The sequence below is a fragment of the Adelges cooleyi genome, unplaced genomic scaffold (genome assembly GCF_023614345.1).
Source record: "Adelges cooleyi isolate 19-005CV unplaced genomic scaffold, UGA_ACOO_1.1 ACOO_flye_CR_arks_rails_tigmint_CR_PRNA_376, whole genome shotgun sequence".
Classification (NCBI taxonomy): Eukaryota; Metazoa; Arthropoda; class Insecta; order Hemiptera; family Adelgidae; genus Adelges; species Adelges cooleyi.
The window spans coordinates 12,679,693-12,704,714 of record NW_026096053.1 but is presented as its reverse complement, the minus strand read 5'-3'; the positions used below and the strand labels follow the sequence as shown (position 1 = coordinate 12,704,714).

General features: G+C 29.9%; 3 protein-coding genes across 4 annotated transcripts; 1 reads left to right on the top strand and 2 right to left on the bottom strand.

The window, feature by feature from the left end:
- Positions 1-1,095: 1,095 nt before the first annotated feature.
- On the top strand, positions 1,096-5,792 carry LOC126840260 (F-box/LRR-repeat protein 4). Of its 2 annotated transcripts, none has more exons than XM_050575885.1 (12): positions 1,096-1,548; positions 1,762-1,855; positions 1,926-2,139; positions 2,201-2,402; positions 2,475-2,585; positions 2,648-2,773; positions 2,846-2,970; positions 3,043-3,152; positions 3,217-3,375; positions 3,449-3,614; positions 3,689-4,040; positions 5,548-5,792. In XM_050575885.1, the coding sequence occupies exons 1-11, from the start codon at positions 1,285-1,287 to the stop codon at positions 4,029-4,031; spliced, it is 1,914 nt and encodes a 637-aa protein (XP_050431842.1). In that variant the 5' UTR covers positions 1,096-1,284; the 3' UTR covers positions 4,032-4,040; positions 5,548-5,792. The 2 variants fall into 2 exon arrangements, with proteins under 2 accessions (XP_050431842.1, XP_050431843.1); XM_050575886.1 differs by lacking the exon at positions 5,548-5,792 and adding an exon at positions 4,424-4,442.
- On the bottom strand, positions 4,922-15,720 carry LOC126840259 (protein white). Its single transcript, XM_050575884.1, has 13 exons — positions 15,427-15,720; positions 9,607-9,799; positions 9,100-9,338; positions 7,959-8,030; positions 7,614-7,712; positions 7,289-7,527; positions 7,028-7,211; positions 6,812-6,961; positions 6,584-6,715; positions 6,286-6,514; positions 5,975-6,080; positions 5,542-5,713; positions 4,922-5,159 (listed from the first exon to the last, which is right to left on the bottom strand). Exons 1-13 carry the CDS (start codon positions 15,511-15,513, stop codon positions 5,058-5,060), a joined length of 2,004 nt encoding a protein of 667 aa, XP_050431841.1. The 5' UTR covers positions 15,514-15,720; the 3' UTR covers positions 4,922-5,057.
- Positions 15,721-21,633: 5,913 nt separating this feature from the next.
- LOC126841026 (uncharacterized) lies at positions 21,634-23,567 on the bottom strand. The gene is made up of 5 exons (XM_050577215.1): positions 23,470-23,567; positions 23,013-23,190; positions 22,567-22,646; positions 22,128-22,293; positions 21,634-21,728 (listed from the first exon to the last, which is right to left on the bottom strand). The coding sequence occupies exons 1-5, from the start codon at positions 23,554-23,556 to the stop codon at positions 21,661-21,663; spliced, it is 579 nt and encodes a 192-aa protein (XP_050433172.1). The 5' UTR covers positions 23,557-23,567; the 3' UTR covers positions 21,634-21,660.
- Positions 23,568-25,022: the final 1,455 nt, after the last annotated feature.

Genomic DNA, 25,022 nt, shown 5'->3' with positions numbered 1-25,022 from the left:
GATATCGCACATCTAGATCAAAACTGTAGCAACTCACAAAAAACACATTTTTTTTTTCAGGAATTCCGAAAAACTTATTTTCAAGTTAAATTATTTTACCTGTTTATTTGAATAAAACGATTTTTGTCTTAGGATTAGTCATTTTTACAAAATGTTTACCTACAGCGCCATATTTTGGAGGTAATCGAGATAAATTTAAATTTGTTTTGTTGTTAGTTTATGCAACTTTGTTTGTAGAATTCGAATATACAAATCATTTAAAAAAAAAAACCAACTTTTTGAGTTGCTACAGATCAAAATCTAGGTGTGCATGTGAACTGTATAGCTATTAAATATTAATGCACAAAGATGTTTTACATGTTGCTGGTTTATTTATAAAGATAGTGTGAGAATTGCATAATAATTTAGTTTTAAAACCTATTTATTAATGATCAAACTTTTAATTATTTTTTTTACTTAATTTGTGATTCGCGTTGCCTTTTCTCTTACAAAGGTTAAATTATTTTAACAATTCATTTGATAAAATATTGAACTTATAACAGGTACCTATTATGTTAATTGTTATTAAAAAACGTGTAATATACATTTGAAAAATCGTGCAGTTTGAATAATTATTAAATGTACCAAATAATAATGTCCAAGAACGCAAGGTAGGAAGTATACCAAATTATAAGCCATTTTAAATTTAAATATAAGTCAAATTGTGGAAATTTACATTAGTAGCCTTGTTTTTCAAGTTACTTATAGCTATTACATTTTGTCTTTGTCAGAACACATTTATGTTTTCCGTCAACCAATTTACGGCGATAAAAAGTTTTTTTCCTGAGCTTCCCAACTTGTTTTTTCTATAAAGTGAACCAGTGAGTCAAGAAATCTTTAATTATTTATCGTGGGCATTAGAAAATGTTAATTTGAAATTTTTTATTTTCTAATTGAAATACAGCTAGATACAAACCACACAACCATGGTTACGGAACCATTTTATCTATAGCAGCTGCGGTGCACAAGATGAGCCCTAGTTCCCCTACTTGTTTCTTTTATAGGTACCGTGATTAAACATTTATAGTTATCATTACTTATCATCATTGGTTAAAATCGTATTGTATTTAATATTTAATAATGTAAAATTAATATAGATTTAGGAATAATAGGATTAGTAATTTAATAACAATTTAAATTTTAACTCTTAGTTACCTATGTGGTGTTCACTTTTATGAAAATGTGTTCACAAAATCATTTTTTACTAGTAATTTGACATTGTTTAGTTGTGTTGATCAAATCGTCATGACCGAAGAACAGGTCGGTTTCAATTTGGCCGATCTGAAGAAGTTGTGCAAGTCTTATATTGACTACACGAGAACTTATGCAGACCTAAACAACCAACAGTGTCATGAAATGGATGGATTCGTGTTTCAGTTTGCATCTGAGGTTGTTGACTTTAGCTCGCAGTACGGTAGCGACATTAGTATATCATACACAGCCAGCAACCTTACAGGCAAGCCGAGCAAATTTCCCAATTATGGAGATTTTCCACAATCCTATGTCATGGTAATTTAAACAATTTATTATTGCAACAACAAACATTTCATAATTCTGTGAGATGCAATGTATGCTTTCTTTAGTGTCGTGTAGGGATAATATGATAACGTTCTGTGAGTCTATCTTTCATGCTGTATTATACATAGGAAATAACAAATTGTTAATTAAAAACTAAAAATAGAATTTACTTTTATAATTATAGTTACTTAATTAATTTTTCAGAGATCTTATGGTCCATGGAAAGAGCAATCTCCATCTAGAAAATGTATAATAATGCCACAAAATGCAGATAAAATTAAGAGTGAAGATTTTATAAGTAATATTAATCATCATATAAGTAATCTCTAAGGTTTTTTGTTTTAAATACCTTTTCGTTTTTAATTTAGTTTTGTCATTTGACATACCCGTCATTCCCATGGTAATTTCCATTTTTGAAACATATACACCAGGATCAGTTGTTCGTATATCAGGTAAAGTAGTTGACCAACCAGATACGAAAGCGTGGAAATTGTTATGGGAAGGCATGCCTCAAAATTGTAACGGCCTACGACAATCTCGATTGTTCACTCCGCCAATAAATTTCATAGGAGAACGTATCAAGTATGGTATAAATGTGGTAATTGAAGAATTATACATTTTAAAACTGAAATTTTGATTTTAGGCAAATATGTATCGAGTTTAATCATACACAATTGGAGTACTACACGGAGTTGGATGCCGTTTCTTTAGGGGGTATTATAAATTACCCAGAAGATGGTGTAATCCGTGTAACAAAACCTCCAATTACACCATCTTTGGCAGGTTATATTTTTGATGATAATCAAGATGCTTCGGAAATTAGTGTATCTTCGAGTGTGCCCAAAGTAATATAATATTGTGATCGGGTATCATATGATTATGTATTTGCATTGCTCATGTGTTCATTGAATTTTTAGATGCCCATTTCAACAAGTTTAGATCCTTTTTTAAAATTAATAAAAAACATAGAAGAATTAGAAAACGAATGCCGCAAAGCGCCAAATGTCGATCTCATATCTCAATTACCCGTATGTTTTTGTTTTTTATAAGTTAAAAAACACATAAGGTAGTAATATTTTGTAATTCGCAGGATGAAACATTGCTGCAAATATTTTCATACTTGGATTTAAAATCTCTGCGTAGATGTATGGCTGTTTGTAAACGGTTCAATGATATTTGTAAAGACGAATTTTTGTACACTGAAATAAATTTAAAAGTGAGTTTATTTACTTTTAGTGTCGTAATAGTGTAAACCTATTTGAACCATATGTATATACTTGGTTTTCAGCCATATTGGTCTTCATTTTCATATTCAATGTTAACTTCATTAGAACCTTATTGTACTCGACTAACAATGTTGGATTTGTCATGGTGCGGCATAACTAATGGAATAACTAGTACGGAGTTTAACTGGTTGGTGTTTGTTGATCAATAATAATTTCCACGTATTGATTAGTTATTAAATAATTTTTGACAATTTGTTAGTTTCATTAAAAAATGCGGAATCAATTTTACACATTTGCGATTGGACAGCTGTGGATTTGTCAAAGGAACCGTGTTAACTGCCATTAGCTTATACTGCCCTAATCTCAAAGGTATGTTGTATTTTAAATTATTGTAATTGTAATTACAACCATTATATTTTTGTGGTATTATTAGAATTAAGTTTAAGAAACTGCACCTCAATCGAATTTGAGTTTAATTGTATGCTGTGTTTTCCGAAAATTGAACGATTTGACTTTTATCGGACTAATGTTAGCGTGAAAGCATTAGAATCCATTCTGCGTCATACACCTAGATTGAAACACATAAACTTAGGTAATTATTTTTAAAACTGAAAAATGTATAATCATTTTTTTTTTTTTAATATTTCTGAGTTTACTTTGATTAGGATCTTGTAAAAAAATTGAAACTATGGATCGAGTGGCGTTTACTTTGGCTTTTTGGAACACAGAACTTGTGTCTGTAGATTTTTGGAAAAGTTACACTTTGTCACCAAATGGACTACGATTCTTGACAGCTTGTTCTAAACTCGAAGAAATCGATCTTGGATGGTGGTTAGTATTTGTTATTCAAAATAAAAAATTGCATGGTATAATGATTATTATTATTACCAATATTTTTTTTTTAGTTTGGGATTAAGTATTCCTGGCGACAGTCTTGTGAGTTTGGCGAAAGCGTGTCCAAATCTTAAGAAGATTATTATTGTGTCTTTGCGAGGTGTATGCGACCGAGATCTGTTTGCATTCTCTGATAACTGTCCCTTATTGGAACAAATAGATCTAGTCGGTCTTAGAGCAATTACAGCTGATGCTTGTTCTAGGTTCTTACAGAATTGTAAGCGGTTAAAATTGATGGATGTCAATTTCTGTGAGAACGTTAAAGAAATGAATATCCTCGATTGGCGGCTGAACTATCCGGAAGTTTGCATAAAGTATACCACTTCAAATCATACCAACGTATATCACTACTAGACCATCACAGTAAGTATAAAATTATGTGTTTAAGTGTTTCTAGCGTTGTTTCTGCTGATCGTTTGTTCTTAAACTATTTGTTTGACAATTAACTTATTAATTTAGCTATCTCTATCTATCGAGTAAAATACCGAATTGAGTGTCTGAAATGCATTTAAAAAAAAACTTCCTCTCAAATAAAAATGTCAATATTTATATGACAGTTTACTTTTCTCAAAAACAAATTATTGAACTTTTATTGAAACTCATTTGTTTCAATATACATGCAATTTATGTTGAAATTATTCGATATTTTTTTTTGTATCTTTATTTCATTGTAACGTGTCATCACTTTTTTTTCTAGTTGAATTTCTTAAAATATATATTTAATTAATCTTTAATACTGTTTATAGAGTGAGGCGTATGTGTCATTTGCCAAAACTACTGTTACATAATTATTTTTAGATGAGGTACAGTAATAATAATAACAATAACTTACAACAAAACATTATAACCGTCTCTGGCGTTAAAACTATATGCTTAGATGTTAAAATATTGACATAGTTTTTATTATTAAATGAAAACGTGCATTAAAGTAAAATATGGTTTCCTCATTCCATTGATTTTTTAATATACTTTATCTATACAATGTATTATTATTAAACAAAATAGACATTTTGGGTTATTGCATAAAATTTGAGGGAAATTTTGAAATCAATTTCGATATGTAGAGTACATTGTGTAGGTAACTGTCCATTATTATTATTTTTTCTGAATACTTGATAAACGTTAATCACGTTATTTTGATGTTTATAACTAGTGTATGCTATTATAATATCTAGATATGTGTTGTAAAATGTTTAGGATAAAAATATAAACTTTCACAATTAATAAAATATTTATATACAATATAAGTATAAAATTTGCGTGTATTTAACAATAAATAATACGTAAATAAAAATAATTAACGAATAACAATGATGTTATCTTATGACAATGCCCAGTTCACTTTCAATAACATTCGTAAAACATTGTCCAATGTACATTTCATTTGTTTCTTGTTGTTCGGACAAGAAGGGCCAAAAATGCCAACATCCGAAATATGAAGATCAAACAGAACAGTAGAATTATGTCCATAAAGAAATCCGACTAGAAAATGTAAATTAAAATATTATCAGATTATATTTAAATACATTTAGTAACATAATTTAATGAAATCTAAGTGGATACAGTGCAGTATCAGTAATTTCAAACTAATGAACAGTAACCTTAATTAATATATTTATATAATCCAAAGCTTACACTTTACGTAATCTAATATTGCACATAACCATGCGTTTTGAAAAACTAATATTTTAATTGTATTGTGCATTGTTATATAGAAGAGAAAACTTAAATATTTAAAATTGTAAGGTTTTCAATGACTATCAAATTTCTTGTTTTATGCAAAAATAATCAAATTCTCTTTTAAATGTCTAACTTGAAATAAAATTAATTTTTAACAATAATGTGTACATAGTTATTTTTTTACCTCTAGAAAATTATTTGACTCTAAGACGCCGTGACCAGTTCGAGGACAAGTGGTGTTTACTCTATTACACTGAATTCTTTCGATATCAGCCCACTGATTTATTTGAAGTCCTTCGTTGGCATACTTGAACCATGAAAAGAAGCTCAACCACCGGAAGTAAGGGGGAATCGAACTACAAAAACAATTGGTGTTAATAACTAATATTATTTGTATATACTATTAAAGCGATAAACAGTTTTTTTTTTAAAATTTTGTCTTGTTCATGTTTTAATAAAAAAAATATATATATTAGGGTGGTCCTTTATTTTTGTCAAGTTCAAATTGTGAAAAAATATTCCTCTTTTTGGGAGGCATCTATTTAAATTTTCTAAAAAGAAAAAAAATTAAGGACCACCCTATATATATATATATAATATATTATATTAGGATTTACCCAACGTTCAAGAAGTAACCACCAAATAGCAAGAACGGTATAACAATAGTGGGTCCTATTGACAAAGCAACTGATATACTGCCACTCACACACGATATTAAATAACCTGTAAAATAATTAGATTTAATTAGAATTATTAATTAACATTATTTCTATCGGAATACAACAAATTGTGTATCTATTAATAGAATGTCATGTTTATACAAGGGGTTAGGCAAAGAAATTATTTGTATCGACTGCTTCATTAAATGCTCACTAAAACGATTATTGGTTTAATCGTTTCTAATAAAGAAGAAGACCTAAGCACTCACCGAAGGAAACTGCTACGAGACTAACTAGAGTTATAATCAAAACGGCCGTAAGAAAGTGTATCAGTTTAGGGTTGAGACCGATTAAATAGTACATGATGGCAGTAAATATTACTGGAATGGCCAGGAATATAGGCACTTCGGCTATCGTTTTGCACAGAAAGTAAACATCTGTTCGGTACATGCCGTTGTGATGTTCACGCATAAACACTGGAAGCTCTGAACAGAATACCTAAAACGAATTGTAATAAGTAAGACACGATAAATAGTGTGTGCTTACACAAATCAAAACGCCACTCACATTTATAACGGCTAAAACGTTTTGAAAAGTCATGTTCGATATACACATAAACAGCGCACCGTTGATGTTCGTAACGCCGTCCTGATCCGGATGCTGATTGTAGAATATAAAACTTATCAAACTTGCTACCATCTGCAAAAAAAAAAATCATATAAGGCAAGTACTTGCGACATGTTACAGAAATTAAACGGGTCGATCATCACTTTTTTGACAATTCTCTGCTCTTACCACTGTCTGTACGATTCTGACTTTGGTTATGGTCGGTTCTTTCTTGACGCTCAACCAAGACCGCCAAAACACAGCCGAGAACTGTTCGAGCCACGTGGCTTTGTAAGGCGAACGATTGGCCAACCTTTGGGGACTCAAGTCTAATGTATTCTACAACAATTCACAACAACATCTGTCATAAATAAATTTCATTGATTTTTATAATGATAATAATACTTTTTTCATGGCAGTCAAATCGTGCTGATGATCCATCATGTTTTGTTTGTATTTAGAATTCTCGTACGCTTCACAAACGGTGTCGATGGTCTCGTACGAAGCCACTTCTTGTGTAGGTACCACGGCCAACAGTTGTATAAAGAAATCGGCAGGGTTGTGATTTTTCGGACAGGTGACGCCGAGCCTTGAAAACGATATTGTTTTATTAGACCGGTTCCTCAAAAAAAAGGGAAGATATATTCCATGAACATGTGTACTTACATTTTGAAAAACTCTATAGCCTCGTTGGGCGTGCCTAAGAAAGCGGTCCGGCCGCTGGCCAATAGAAGTATCTTGTCGAACATGGAGTAAACTTCAGAAGAAGGCTGATGAATGGTGCACACGATAGTTTTGCCTTTGGTCGACATCGACTTGAGTACACTAACCACATTCTGCGCCATAAACGAGTCCAGTCCTGACGTGGGTTCGTCGCAAAACATCAAAGGTGGATCGGTGAGTACCTGGAAAACATTAAGCATATTTTAACGCTATAGTCTCCATCTCCAAGTGCATATCCAAAGGAAGTCTCATTAAAAAGTATAGGTACTTCTGAAGCAAAAGATAGACGTTTCATTTCGCCACCTGATAATCCTTTAATTTTTCCAGCTACACCGATTATTGTATCTTCACACTTCTTTAACGATAGCTATAAAATTCAGGCACAAAATTAAAATCATGACGAAAAGACAATAGTTACAATAATAATATTGAATGTTAAGACACGTGTAAATGCAATTTGTATGATCTATTACATTTTTAATGTTTTATGCAAATCTGATGGTTAAACGTTTACAATAAAAATGAACAATTTTTAAATTGTACTCGATTTGTTCACATAAACTTGATCAAACTCTGTAATATGCCATGCCACTATGATATTAAATAGGTGTACCTCTTGTATGACTTCTTCTACGCGAGCCATCCGTTTTTCGTACGGTATATGTCGATCCATCCGAACTAGAGCCTGTAATTTTCAATAAAATATCATCATGATTCATAATCAATTTATTTAAGAGCACAAAAAAAACATAGAATGAATTTGAACTTATAGGGGTTTGAAATCAGTAAGTTTTTTTGACATTTGAGACCTAAAAGCCTGACAAAATTAAGCCCAAGTAGGATGGTCCAATTTCAATTCAGTAAAAAGATTTTAATTTATCGGCCTCTTGTCTAGGTTATTGTGGGAATTGGTTTGTGATATTTTAATTAAAATTGTGTTTAAATCTTATTTGAATTTCTCAAATTTGTAGTACTCTATTATTGGTTTTTTATTTTAAGTAAACGTAACAATTATTCAAAATTCTATTTCCGCAATAAACTAGAAAAAGGCCGACGAGTTCAAATATGTGTACAGAATTAAAATCCAAAAGGCGTAATTTTGTCAGGCTTTTAGGTTTACATAGGTTTTTTGTAAGAAAAAAAATGACTTACTGGTAGAAAAAATTATATACGTTAAAAATTATACTCTAAAGTTTATACAAATTATCCGGAAAATAAATTTACATGGTCGAAATTGATTAAGACCACTTTTTTCTTAAATATTGCCTATATAAAACCCCTTAAAATCCACCAGCTTTCAATAGAAATTTTTTGTTTGAATACAAACTTAATTGGAATTTGGATCACATGTGGTATTTTTTCTGGAAAATTTGTGAATTTTTCTAATATATTTTTCAGAAAGCTGAGATAATTTTACATAAAGTGTGTAAATTTCAAACTGGGATCGCCATGAAAACGCTTAGTAAAACAAAAAAAAAAAAAATTGGGGAAATTTCATAGAAAAAACGGGGAAAATTACCACAGTTGAAATAATTATATGTAAAAATAAGATATGATTTCGGTTTTTTCGAACCCACGACAGCTTGTGTACTTAACTCTGTGAGTTTAAACAGTATTTTCAATCGTATTTGGAGCTTTTTTTACTTTAATTTTAATTATATCTGGTATCCGGCGGTACAGTTGTTGGGGGGATAGGTACCGAATACGTTTTACAGTATAAATGTAATTATTATACTAAGGTACTTAGGTCGTACTTGGAACGTCAGATGTTCCCTGACGGTGAGAGTGCCGATGAATAAGTCATGTTGTTGGACGTACGCAGAGACAGCTGCCAATGTGTTTGCATTAACAGGCATGCCGTTGATGGCTCTTGTGCCCATTTCCTCGACGTTTCGATCGCCCCTGAACGTTAAGGAATTTAGTAGGGTAGTTTTCCCAGCTCCGCTAGAGCCCATTAGAGCCAATAGTTCTCCGGGGTGCGCAGAACCACTCACTACAACATAATATATATATAAAAAAAATAAACACCGTTATTACTATTGCTACAACAAAACAAATCGTACGGAATAATTATTATAATGTTATTTATACAATTATTATTATTCATCCAGTTGATGAATAATACAGGTGTATACGTAAAATATAAACACAATGTGTAGTGATAGTACCCCCCCTATTGGGTTTCAGAGAGTTGACCAACGAGCCTTTTAGGATCGCCCAGTTGGAGAACCAATTTTAATATTTTATAATACATTTTTTACCGTTTTTTAAAATTTGCTTTTTCTGTAATTTGTGCTTGGAGTTGTTCGAACAACAGGAAGCCATCGTCTGGTAAATATTTCGACTTTTGCCGTTTTTCGTATGGACATTCATGTTGGTCCATGTGTATGTAATACTCTGCTGATTGGACAAATCCGTAGTACCAGCAAACGCGATCGGATCCCTGGATTGGTCCTGTAATTAAAACACAAACATTATTGCAAACAGTTATTAGCCGTCAATCTCATCTACCCAGAGAGATAGATGATTTAACTTTTATCCCTCCGTACTAATACCAATACTAAACACTATTTGTCATCTATAGAGTTTTTGATCGAGTAAATCAGTGAATAAAAAATAGAGTACAGACACAAAAAGCACAAACACGCGTCATTTTAAACTGAACACCTTCTAGGTTCGTATCAAAGCTAAAAAATTGGTTTAGATTTCCAATAACTTACTTTCAAAATTTTCCCCGACTATGAAGCTTGACCAAGTACATAGGTGTGTACCAATGCTGACCAAGAAAATCTAGACTTAAATATTGAGGTAGTCTGGATTTGATCTCACAATGTACGTGGGGGGGGGGGGATCAGTGGAGCCTATGAACCTCAGTTTAAGAGGATTCCCCTCTTGAAGAGTCATTAAACTTGCACGTTATTTAGAAAATATGTTATGTGTAATTGGTACACGGTTGGTGCAAATTAAAATTCATTTAAATACAGGAAAATAGTTTTTTTTAATAATTAGTTAAACATTAGCTGTATTAAACATTATATTGGCGAATGACGAGTTTATCGACATTTTTGAAAGGTGGAAAAATTGGTGGTCTGTAGCTTCAAAATAAAGAAGTATCAACAACACATTTTTCGAAATTTCAAATAAAAGTAAAAATATATGTGTTAAGTGTTAACACCCGTTAACGTTAGAAAATCCCATTTCATTGATATACACCATTTTTAAATCGTATACCTACCTACCGTTTAAAACCGATACCTACCTAAATTAATTAAAACGCATATTTTCAATAGTGTTAATACACTAATAATCGATAATACACGATCATTAATAATTTATCTGTGTGTATTTAGAATGCGTTCACCGACAGAATTCGTTAACGCTACTATCAAACATTGAGAGATTAATCTTTTCAAGAATAATTTCGCTTCACGGTTTTTACTGATATTACAACAATTGAACAGATTCGAAAAACGGAATACGAACAAATTAAAATTACTCCTAAATCTTAATCTAGTAAATAAGTTATCAACTTATTAGTATATCATAATAGTTATACAAACAGACAAATTAAACCGAGCGCACGGACTTTGGACTTAAGAATAAATTACAAGTACGAACCAGGAATGTGATGATTAAAGTCATAAGAGAACTTATTTGTTGTCAATAGTTATAATACTTATAAATACTCATTTTTTATATATATATATAACTGCGCTTAACTAATATTATTATTCTGAAATACAGACGTATTATGACTATGATTTATACTGTACACACAATCAGTATTGTATTATCTTAAAAAATATAATTATAATATAATCTCTTTTTTTATATACATAGGTTCCTTCAACATTTGTCAATATTTAATTTGGTAGATATTTGGCTTGTATAATCTACTTTCATAATTCAAAGGTCGATTGATAAAAATCGACGTTTGGAAAAAAATTTAATACTTCTTCGTTGACACAAAGAAACCTCCGGCGTGTTAAAAACCTATTTTTTTTTCAAAAGACAAAAAACAAACAAATTGCCAATGATTTATCGAAATCAATTTCATTAAATTTTATAAAATTATATTACACTCTTATTTTGAAAACAAGAAATCTGAGTTAAAAGTATAATTATAGCTCTATAAATATTTAGGTATTTGTCAATGTTTTGACCAACATTTTACTTCACATTAAAGATATTTCATAAGCGATTTTTCATATTTTATTTAACATGAAGATGGACATAGATGAACATTTTTTTTTATAATCTAATTATAAATCAATTGTGAAATTACGAAAAACAATTTTACATAATTTAAAAAAAAATAAACAATTTTTTAAAAAATAAGTAATAACGTAAAGCAATTTTTAATTTATATTTTTTAGTTCACTCGGCACTAAATATTTTGGTCTAAATTTAAAAATTATTTAGGTACTTAATATGTTAAAATAATTTTGGGAAAAAATTGTTTATTTTTAGTAATTTTACAGTGAAATCCTAGTTAATGCAATTTTGGAGAATCCTATACTTAGAGATTCCAACAAAATAGGAAAAATAACAAATAACTACAAAATAACAAAACATGAGTGACATAGGTACACTTATACACCTATATATGAGGCGTCTAGTTTCAAAAAGTGTTAAAAGCAATTTTTGAAAATGTTCACAAACATCTAATAATTTCTTCGATGGGTGATTTAAAAACCAATCAAGATTTTCCCTACACGGTTTGGAGTTAGTTATAATCTTTAATCTTTGATATTCAACTATAGTTTTACATACAATGTAATACAGTGTTTTGAAACTAGACGTCTCTATGGTGTATACCATATAATATACACCTAAAGAATTCAGTTTTGATTATAATTATTACATTGTTAGTTTTACATACCCCGTTAACAGGGATAGTGTGAAATTATAAACACCAAATGACGGACCTTTTTGACCTAACGTACCTATTCCATATTAGCTATCTAGTTCAAGGGTGCCTGGTAAAAATTCAGGGGGCGCCTATGATTTTTAATCGATTTTTACAGATTTGGGATATTGGATATACATTTTTTTCATTTTCAGATAAGCTGGGGGAATCTGTGGACTGCGATTGAATTAAAAATCGCTAACTACATCTATACCGATTTACACTGTACTGTTCTTTTTTTATTTCTAGTAATAAAAGCACAAGGTGAATACTGATAAAAACTGCCATGCTTCAGTGGTATACTGATATATTTTTATTACACGAGTAATTTAAGTAATTATATTACAGGTGAAATTATAGGTAAGTAAATGATCTCAGAAACCATTGAAGTCATATCATGCTGGTGTTAGATATATGTAATATAAACCAATATTAGTTTAGGTGCAGCTGTTGTATAGCTTCTATCAGTATCGGTGTAGTAATAATATATCAATATCGACAAATGATAATATACCTACTCCGGACACTTTAAGAAGGTTGGGTCACACGTCTAAGGGGAAAATGTATAAATTACTTGAGAAAACGCTTTGATACAAACTATAAATAATCTATTACCAGCAATTTTATTGATGAATTTTTTTTTGCGATTTGAACATAGTTAAGTGCATATTATGTTTATTTGTATGTTGTTAAAGTACAAATTTGAGTGTTTCACAGTTTCCTTTTCCGTAGAATTATTCCAGAAAATGCCTTTTAAATCAAAACTTTTTCCACTAAAGATAAAATGAAGGACATCTTAATCAAATTAATTCTTCTAGAGTTCTAAATCAATTATAAATAATAATTAGAGTTTTGAGGTTTTCATAATACAAGTGATTATACATTTATATATATATATATATATATATACAAGTACATTTCTGTGGTCAGTGGTGACAATGTAATTATGCTTGGAGTAGACAGTAGTAGATTAAACAAGAATACATAACCCTTCATAATCTCTTCCATAAATTGATTGTACAAGAATAATTATTCTTGTACAATAAATCTCATCCAGGAATCAAATTTGAGATTATCTCAAGATTTCCATTAAATACGATTTATTCAGAAATCGGAATACTGCTTGGGACATACGTGGAATATAAAAAGACTCCTGGTATCATCCAATAGATTCTCTCCACGTAGGGAGACCCGTCTGGGGACAGGAATAAGATAATCGCAGGCAAACCCTGCCAATGGTGTTAAAGTAACAATAAATGAATATGAATATTGTCGACTAAAAGTTGGAAGTATAATATGTCAAACACTGAACACGTAGGAATTTTGATTAAATAGTGCATATTTTTTTAAGAAAATTAAACAAAGTTATAATAAAATATAATGAGTGCTACGGAAGAAATATATTTGTTAAAACTCGAAAAAATTCGGTTTTTTTTTTGTTAGACAAAAGTACATACTTGTATGTATATTTTTTAAACAGTTAAATTATTTTTAGTGCAAAAACAGCCGAGTTTAGACATCAATTGGAAAGTAAGTTTAAAAAATAATTATTTAATTTACGATTGACAACACATGATAGGATAATTGTTTTATTCATTTTGATCATGCCAAATTAAGTTTAGGTTAATTTGTGTTTTCTTCAGCATTTAGGGTATAATTGTTAACGTTTAAATTTAAGATGCATAGTAATCAAATTTTGATTTTTTTTTTTTTGATAGACTATAGTTTACAATGTAATTTCTGTACGTCGTTATAGGAATTAAGTTATATACATATGAATTTATTTAACACATCGTTTTAGATGTGTTATTAATCGTTATAACTTAACAAATCTTTAAAAAATTGGTAGTTGATCAATAGTAAATAATAGTTGATAATAGTGCTAACGTATAACATAAAACAAATTCTTGAATTTTAAATACGTACGAAATAGTTTACAATTATTAAAACTATTTAGTATACAATTGATTTGTATAGTTGTTTGACTAAACCGGTGGCTTTTAAAAATTGAAGTGTCGTTTGTTTATGTACGACGGATTTGGACAAATAGCTTTTGAGATGTGCAATGACTGCGATGACATACGGAGAGTGATCTATTGTGTTTTTCTTGATATTTTTTTTAATTCAGTTGGTAAATACTTAACTGATACATGGATACCACGATTTTCACATAGGGGAGGTTCTTCGAGTGATATTTTTTTTGTGTTTACACGATAACTTTTTTTTTTAATATCTTTAGAGATAGTAAATTGTACCTATATATTATTTTTTTTATGTTATGTCATTTTGTATGTTAAATTATTCCAGTGTATGTTTTATGTATTGATATTTGTTTTATTATAATCAACTATTTTATAGTAATTAGTATTCATAATATTTGACGTGTTGAAAAGCATCTAAACGTTTTTAGGTAATTGAAATAAGCTCATAACTTAAAAATATATTTAATTGACTTTAATTGCAAATTTAACCCAAGTAAAACTGTCGGAATATTACCATTTATATCAACAATTGTTGAAGTTATAACAAATAATGTACTATATAATAATTATGTAAATCTTGGCATGGTCATGTTTGTAATCATCAGTTGCTAGTGATTAGAAAGTATATAATATTATAAGTAATCATTTTTAATTTGTTTTATAATGAAAATCACGGATTCTAGATGCACATTAGGTAAATGATAATTGATTAATTTGCATAATATAGTAATAACACATAATATCTAGTTTCTTGGCGTTATTTCATATAAATAAATTAAGTCGTATCTACCAATAAGTACCGAGGTTATTCGTGTACCTATCTAATGCGTAGTTTATATTATATTTCGTTACCATTCGTAATACTTAGCTAGGTATATCAATATATCATTTAAGTATGTATAGGAACTATAGGAATCGGACAATGCTGTATTTAACCGTTTAAGTAAATTCTTTAGGCATTCATTCGGTTTTTATTTAATTGTTTGTTGTAACAAGCCTTACGACAAAATATACCTAATCTAACGGTTAAATATGGGTGGAATTTGTAAATTTTCGCCTAATATTAATAGTGAAGAGTTTGACACATATTATAGACTATAATGTTTTCCACAATAATCATTAAGTGATGCATCATAACAAATGAGAGAGGTGCGGTAACATGAAAACATGATCAAAAATGTCAAACTCACCAGACTCAAGTAGTGGGACTTTGCAGTGGCATCTCCATTGTTGTTCCTTCCGCCCAGCAACGGTTTTCTTTCCTCTTGGTTGCCCATTGGCTGTCGCGTATTATATAGTATTAATTATTGGTTTGGTTACCGCGAATAAAATATATATATATATTTCAAGGATCTATAATATATACCGAAATAAAATACCTAGATCACTACGCTGGTATGGAAAGGATAAACGGTGGTATTCCCCGCACGTTGATGCGCACACGTGCTGACCGCGACGTCTGGCTGTCGCATAGATACTGTTAACTGACCGGTCGAGCAGAAGGTTGTGGCGATGAAGAAGCACTGAGAAGTGTGGGGGAGAGAGGGCGATATTACGTAATGTATGCTGTACAGTACACATAATTCACCTGAAATAAATATCATATTATTTTATTATCAATGTAATTATTATTTCAATAAGGGCATCGCTTTATTGATTCAACGACTGACCCGGGACTCCACGCTCAGTGAAATCGTCGCGTTTGCAGTCATAGACAAGTATATTATACTGTTTGCAGTGTGGTCTGGTCTAATCCGGTGTATAATATTAGATTTTACTTTAGATAATTGCTACACACATCTACAATTTATTATTAATAACGATAATAATTTATCTAATCTGTGTAAAACTGCGTTGCCGTATGCGGTCACCCTGTACACTTTGAATATGAATTCCTTGTATATATTAACATGATATATTATATAATGATACACGTGGGTATGTTCAGGGTGATCAACTTATCGTGAACCACTTATGTTTTTATACAATTTCATCTCAATTTCTCACAATTTTTTTTTTGTTTTTACCTACCTCTCAACTTAGTTTTTTTTTTGAAACTTAAAAATGGTACGGCATACATTTCATCGACTTTTTAAATTGAGAATAATGTACTGAAAATGTTGACTGGTCGATAACCAGTTTTGGACAACTATTTTTCAAGTTATAAGAGTTGAAAAGTTAATTAACTCTTGCCCTGAACTTGAAACTTCAATAACTTCATAAATAGTTATCCAACGCTGGTTATTGACCAGTCAAAATTTGTAGTACATTATTCTCAATTTAAAAAGATAATGAAATGTATGTATGCGTTACTATATTTAAGTTTCAAAAGTTGCTATGAAAAAAACGAAGTTGAGAGGTGGGTAAAAACAAACAAAAATGTGGAAAATTGAGATCACATTATATAAAAACACTTCAATAACAAAAATAATTCAATTATTAATTAAACTCGGTGAGATATTGAGTGGCCCATGTTAAAAAAATTACCATGTATACCAGTCAAAAAGTTTAAAAAATAATTCAATTATTTGGATATGTTAAAATAAAAAACGAATACGTACAACTTTTATATAAGCAGAAAGAAAAATAAAAAGATTCGGTAAAATGCACTAGAAAAACAGGCAATTTTTAGAACTATGTTCTTTAGATAGCTTTCTAGCATTACCATGTTAACTTTTAGTCTCGAAATTTCATATTAAGCCTTATAAAGTTATAGAGTATAATATAGAAAATGTGCTAAAAAAAAAGTTCTAATCATGCTCTTAAAAAATTATACTTTTGGCCGCCTAAATTGGCGTTTCAGACCACTGTGCGCCGCCTAAAAAGTTTCTAAATACAATAAAAATAAGATAACAATTTTTTTTTTTAAATATTAATGTCAACCCGTGCTCCACAAGGGTTGAAGTTTAAATGGGATTTAACATAGGATTTCGACTAGAGCCGACGATTCTACACGTGTATTTTAAACTTTAAACAATAAGTTGACTATTGTCTCGAATCAGTCATCCTATTTTAGATTTTTTTCATACAGATGTTTCGGTATATTCTTTTGAAACTGCTATAGGTGTTGTTTGAATATTCATCCAAAAAAAAGTTATATATTTCATTTTGAATAAAATCGCCTATAAAACACAAATAACGATCATGTGTCCCATAATAATGTATGCAAATTATACACATTGTCTTTTGGTTTGATATTTGTTTTATGGCTACACTTTTATGGCTTCTCTTGTCAGTAAAATGCGTGCTGTAAAAGTTTTAGAACAAAAGCAAAACACCTAGAAAAGCCAGTACAGCAGGGAGGGGGCGTAGGGGAACGGAGCATATTGGGACGAGGGCTGAGGAAACATGGGCTTTTATGAATTATTAGAATTTGAAAAATATGTAAATTTATCGGTTGTTTTTCTCGATTTCAAAAATCAAGTATCGTTTTTTGTGTGTACAGGTGTCCTACACTCTAAAAAGTTTTAAAATGTAACGACTTGGGTTAAAATTGTTAGGAAAAAAAAACTGCCGTCCCTACAAAATAATAAATGAAAACGCACGCGTTATACAGGAGATTTTTTTATCATGTGCCACTCAAAATCTCATAGGGTTTAATAAGGAATTAAAATTTGTTTTTTTATATTGTTTTTATACAATATGAAATTAAAAATTTTAATTTATTATTAAACCCTATGAGATATTAAGTGGCTCATGATAAAAAGATCACCTTGTATACAAATAATAAAAAAAAAATTGCTAGATACTCCTAAACGGCATTTATTAACACTTGTTCTAAAGGTAAAAAAATTCCTTAGGAACTAATTCGGCTATTTCAACGGTTTACAACTAATTTGACTAATTTTAAATTCGTAGAGCGCCGGAATTTTTAAGTTGAAAATGCAAAATTTTAAATATTTCATAAGAACTCAAACGATTAATTAAAGATGTTCTTCCTTGAAATGGAGAAAAACACCCAAAAAAAATGTTTATATTTTCTAACTCTAAATTACAAAGCACTAATACTTTTTCAAAAAAAATAGTCTAATTAGTTCGAAATTTGTATAAAATATGTTTTTAACATTGTACTACCAATAAACGTTGACAAACTAAGTAATAATGTACTTATATTTAGTCTTGTGCAGGGTGGATACAATAAGGGTTGATCGTCTGTTTATAAAAATGTACTGTCATAGTTACCCATATATCGTAATTAACAATATAATGAACATATTTTCATTACCTGTTGACTGTTGATTCACACGCACACACCTAGAAACTGACTACGGCCAAAGTGTATATTTACCCTATTTTTGGGGTTTTTCCTTTATAAAAAAACTTTGCTTTAAAAAGGAAAATAAAGGGGGAAATGCTATCCTTTCTAGGGGAAAGGGTTTATGATATTTGTTTGGTTTGTTAATGTTTATCGATAGTACTATGTTTGAAGAACAATTCACATAAATTTGGAACATTTTCGACTATTTTTAAAAAAGTTATAGAGCGTCGTAATTTTAAGTTGGAAAATTCGTAAATATTTTAGGTGTTTTTCTCGATTTTTATGGGGAAGGGGTGACTCTTTTAAATTTTTGGCCCGATAAAGTACCTTCCAGGTATGATTTCTGATCTATAGATTTGCTGCACGAAGAAATCGGATCAGCGGTTTACGAGATATCGTGGGTCCAGACACAAAAAAAAAAAAAAAACACATCATTGTAAAAACAATACCTTCTCAGCTCCGCATCGAAGCTAAAAATTACATTTCTTAATAAACCCTATAAGATACTGGGTGGTTCGCGATAAAATGATCACCCTGTATGTCATAAATAAACACGAACCACACAGTAAGTACATACGAACTAGTGACGACGATACTTTGATTTTGCAATGCGTTAAACACCATTTGGCGTTTTTGTAAAAATTGTAAAACGCTTACATACTAACAAATATTATATTCTAAAATAATATGTGACTTACAACGCCAAACGCTTAATATGGGATAGTAGTGTTGGAAAGCTTAGAGACCAAAACTCCAAATATTTAAGGGATCTCCAATTATCACCCTGCCCGCCCTTTTTAGCCATTAGTTCTTTTAATTGTAATCAATTTACTAAAAATTTGTAAAAATCCACAAGCTTGGTAGTTTCTCTGAAAACAAATAACTAAGTGGGGGCTGTGGTTCGGCACTTGGTCAGCTCAATACAGACAGATGTTTTCGACTCCTCACATTAATCCAACAAAATCAAACTAAAACAAATACTTGCCTTTTACTACTAAATAAAAAATATGCCTAAAAAATAACAAAAATAAATTTTTTATCACATTGTTGTAATTAGGTACAATGTTTTTATCAATAATGATATTTCTACTATAACAGATTTTATTTTTTTTAATTTTATTTGTGATGTACAGCGTGGGGCAGATGGTTTCGAAAGTTCTTGTGAGGTTATCCTGATAGACTTTACCTTAAGAAAGGATTAGACAGGAGGTGGTTTAAGTCCCACTAGCCATGCTGAAAAATGTGTTTAACAACTTTTCTTGAATGCTTTTTCGTGTACTTTGATGTGGTAAAAATATAATTGGAAAAAATCTATGCCATTTTTTATATTCTTTTCATAATTGCTCTTTACTCTGCCCCTTAGTATATTCAATACGAATAAAAATACATATTTTTGTCTTATAAGAAATTAAAATTTCATATTTTATTTTGCAACATTTTGATTTTGTCGCAATATTAAATTAAATATCTGAAAACTATGTAAAAATTACATAAGTAAAATAATAAAATGGTTTTAATATGTACCGTGCCTAACGTTGTGTTTTTGAAAATCAGTGTGAATAATAAAATATACACATTCGGTTCGATAATATATCAAACAATTTGGTCTTTTTAAAATTAAAAATTAAAAATTTCGATGCTCTCTGCTCTCGATTTTTATTTCTTTGCTTTAGTATAAACATTTGTGAAATTCGAAGGTTACAAAAAATCATAGGTTGACAATATTCTCGCTTTAGACATACTATTTTAGGATTTGTGCAGAAATTTTAATATGTTTGTTTACCCTGACTGTAGTTTGTACACATTAAAACTCATTGTTGGTATATTTAAAGTTTAAAAAAATATGACTTGGCCAAATACTGTCGGATCGAGTACTAGTTTATTAGGCATGTTCCTGACTTAAAATTTCGACCACGTCAACCGGTTAATTTGTATAAGCTTCGTAGTATTATTTTTAGTTTAAATCATTTTGTCTATGAGTAAAAGCCATTTTAGTTAATATAACATACATTTTTTGTTCCATCGCACAGGCTGAACCAGTGATCCGATAAGTAATCTGAAAACAGATTTGAATTTGTCATGAAGTTTACTTGGGAGCCTACTAGGTACTTTTTTGATATCTTTTTCTTGCTATGAATAAGAAACGTTTGAGCATTTTATAAAATTTCAAATTTTAAAATCAAATTTGTAAAGGGTTAAAATTCAAAACTGAAAAAAGTGCCTTGTCGAATCTCAAGTAAACTTAATGACAAATTCAAATCTCTTTTCAAATTACTTATCGGATTACTGGTTCGGCCTGTGCGATGGACAAAAAATGATGTGTTTTGACTGAAAAAACCGACCGCATGCAATCCCCTTAACTTAAAATGTATAAGATACGGTTTACTTAGTGAATACTACATGAATAATATATTACATTTAAAAAAAACACGTGGCACGTGGTCGGTTTTTTTTTATGTTTTAGTCGAAAAAAAGCCAGATCAAAATTTCTACTGCTTAGAACGGTCCGACATCAACTCTGTTAAAAACACAAGTACATTGGCAACTTTACTAGGATTATGTAGGAAACAATTTTTTTAAAAAATTTTTTTTTTTTAAATTGATATTAATATTGAAAAAATTGCAAATTTAGTTTTATTAACTACAAAAAACTGAAATTTTTAAATGAATATTGGCATTTGAAAGATTAGCACTTTCAGTAGTACTATTTCATATAAATATATAAAACTGTGACCCATGATCTGAAAGGTAAAATGATTTTACTTTGGGCCGTGTCTCTATTTTGTACAAATTTGTTTATAAAAAATGTATATTTTCTGTTTATGACTACAACGTGTACCTTGTAATGCCCTAATAACTCTTTCAAAGTATTATACTTTGGAAAAACCATTTTTTATAAGCAACATAAACCAATTGTTATAATTAAAAATATTACCAAGTAATGTCCTCAGACATAGGTCAAATCTTATAAGAGACGGGAAAATTAAGAAACTATTTTACTCTGTAAATGATGGAACTATTTTATTGATATTTCATCCAAGATTTGACGCACTTAAATAAATGCTAACAAAATATAAAAGCAAGATTTATAATTTAAACAAAACTACATTTGTATGTGACAAACCACATACATAAACATTTATAATTGAAAAAATTATAATTATAATCAAAAAGATCCAGGAAAGAAATAATCAATAGCGATGAATGTGGCTTCCTTCTTAGTGAACTCGTATTCTGAAAATAAAAAATATTATACAATTTTTAACAAACGAATCGGGTCAATTTAACAGCAAATGAGTTATTTGAGATGCGATACACTTGATGAATATTATTATTTCAAATTATTAGTGAAGAAATCATAATGTAAATTTTATTTTTTACATTATTAGTTAAGATTAAAAAATGTAAAAAAAAAAACCGATCATGTGTGCCACAAGTTTTTTCAATCATTCTGTCCACCAACAATTTTTCAATATTTTGTCTGGTCCGAGAATTATGTTATTTTTTGGTTTAAAAATAATTACAATTTCGAGAAAAAAACATGACAATCTCCATTAATAAAATGGTTTTTCAATAATTTTCATCATTTGAATCAAGACATTTATGAATTATAATTATATTGTTCATTATTACCTGATCTTGCCGTTTTGTACGGTATTGACGTTTTCGGTTCACTAGCATATGGGTATTCGTCAGTAGAACACGGAAATTCCGTTCTGAATAGTGTAAGTATATCTTTTAATTCATCAAAGAATATGCCATTTTGGTCGAACGTTCTGAAGCACCTACTTACCCATGTCTATTGTTTTCAGAATAAAAACTATACATTAGAATGTTTTCAATAAAATTAAAAACAAATTGTCTAGCGTAGGGTGTTAAAAAAACCATTAAAAAAACAAATGGTTCAAGTATAACACTAATTCACCAAACAATAATTTACATGTTGTACAAATCAGCAAGAATCTTGCTAATGAATTTCGACCTATTTTATATAATTTCGTTGAAACTTGCAATATTTTGAGAGTCCTAACACATACAAGTTGACTAGCATTGTAATAAAGTTTTAATTTACCGCCATAGTCGGGGTTAATTGCGCAACATCTAAGTACTTTGCGGCGTATCTTTCAACTTCCTGCAATGTGTATCTATACCCTGAAATTATAAAATATTGCAAATTTTTATTTAATAACTCAATAGGACAATTATTTTACCTCGAACGAACTACGAGCGTACACTTATAACAATAATAATAATGTGATATTATCTTAGACAGTTTTATCGAAATGTAAAATTAAAAAAAACAAACATTTTTGTATCGAACATTTTGTCAAAAATATTTTTGCACTCTCAAAAAAAGTCTCCCTGATTCTTAAATTTTTTATTTATTTTTGTGGTTTAAAAATATAAAATAATTTAAATCTATACAAATGACAAACTAGATTCGTTAAATGTATTTTCAATATTTTTTTCATAATTCAATATATTAAGTTAATTAGATAATTGTCCATTGTGTATTACTTGTTCCTATCTGTTGCAGTTCTTCAAGACTGGGAGTATCTATATGTACTCCGAATTGCTGTGCTGCTGTTACAATGACATCTTTGACTCCATTTAAGTTTATGATCAGATCTCTGCCATCTTCAACGACCATGCCATCTGGATTTGCATAATTATCGACTATGTTTTTAATAGTTACCTATTGTTTTCAGAATAGGAATTAGACGTTAAAATGTATATTATAATTTACACATCAAAATCAAAACACTAAAATACCAGACATAATTATATACTTGGTGAATTTTTTCAGCGTAATACCATTGAATACCACAGTAGTATTTTTCCTTATTGTTACTATATTGTAATAACTTTTTACGTGTAAATATCATTTAAATAAACTCTTCGGTGCGGAAGTGGGTAAGGTTAAATCATTTAAAAATAAAACACATCTTGAACATTGTTAAGCAAGCATACTTACAAACCGTTCTACAGTAGGGTCCAAACAGTGACATTGTAAGAGGTATAATTCCACGCAAAAAAACAGTATGACAATTTTTAAATACATTTAAAAAATTTAAACAATATACTTGGATTCGAAATATTTAATTTATTAGTTTTGGAAGTAAAAACTGTATTGAAACTATTCGATAATAGTACTCAATACTTATGTCGATTTTATAACGAAATGGGAGTGTTGTATCTTTTTGAATTATCGCAAGACTTTCTATAAGAAACTATACTACAGGAATGGAACGGTTTCAACACTGTAAATATTGAGCTGTGCGATTTCGGTGTAAACAAATGTTGTTTACGAACGTTCTTGTTTGTCATTTTTAAGACACACGCACCCTCTTACTGTTATTGTTTTAGTGAATAATATAATTTCCAATGTCGATGATGTTTACCAAAGTCTGACGACTTTGGCGTGACGTTGCAGCACGGTTTTCAACCAGGTCGCTCTACCACGACACGGGATCTTGTTCTAAGCGTTAATTTTTGTATGAATTTTTCCCATTAGGATCGCAGCTTGATGTTATCTGTACGGACTTTAATAAAGCATTTGATTCTGTTAACCACTGCGTTGTCACTGCAAAGTCCTCGGTTTTGGCGAGCTTTTACTATACAGACTCTCCTACTATCCTGTACTTGATCAACTTTGAAGTTCCACGATTAATTATTATATCAACAATAACTTTAATGTAATAATTATTTTTAACACTTCACTTGAATTAACGAATCGGCACAAATGCTCGAGTCTACCCTGGTTGTTTAATGTTTTGAGACTATACTAGAGACACACATTTGGAGGTAGAGACCAGACAAATTTTTAGTAAAACCACTACAATAAATACCCTACTATAGCATAAATTTTAATATTATTAAATGATTTTGTTAAATAATTGGTTCTAATAAATGCCGTTTAGTAGTCTAGCAACTGTTGTTAAGTTGTTGTTGCGGTTGGTTTTTAAGGCGTTTTGTATAGGCAATATTTAGGAAAAAAGTGGTTTTAATAAATTCTGATCGTGTCAATTAATTTAACGGTTAATTTGTATAAGAAGGTTCATGGTATTATTTTTAATTTAAATTATTTTGTCTATGAGTAAAAACCATTTTAGTTAATATAACATACATTTTTTGTTCCATCGCACAGGCTGAACCAGTGATCCGATAAGTAATCTGAAAACAGATTTGAATTTGTCATGAAGTTTACTTATGATCGGTCAGGGTACTTTTTTTATATCTTATTCCTACTATGTATAAAACACGTTATATTAAATTTCAAATTTTAAAATCAAATTTGGAAAAAGGTTAAAATTACAAATTGAAAAAAGTACCCTGACCGATCACGAGTAAATTTCATGGCAAATTCAAATCTGTTTTTAGATTACTCATCGGATCACTGGTTCGGTCTGTGCAATGGAATAAAAATGATGTGTTTTGACTGAAAAACCCGACCGCATGCAATCTCCTTAGTATTTGTATGGCGCGCACGTTTTCATTTACTATTTGCCAGTAATTTTAAAAATGGTT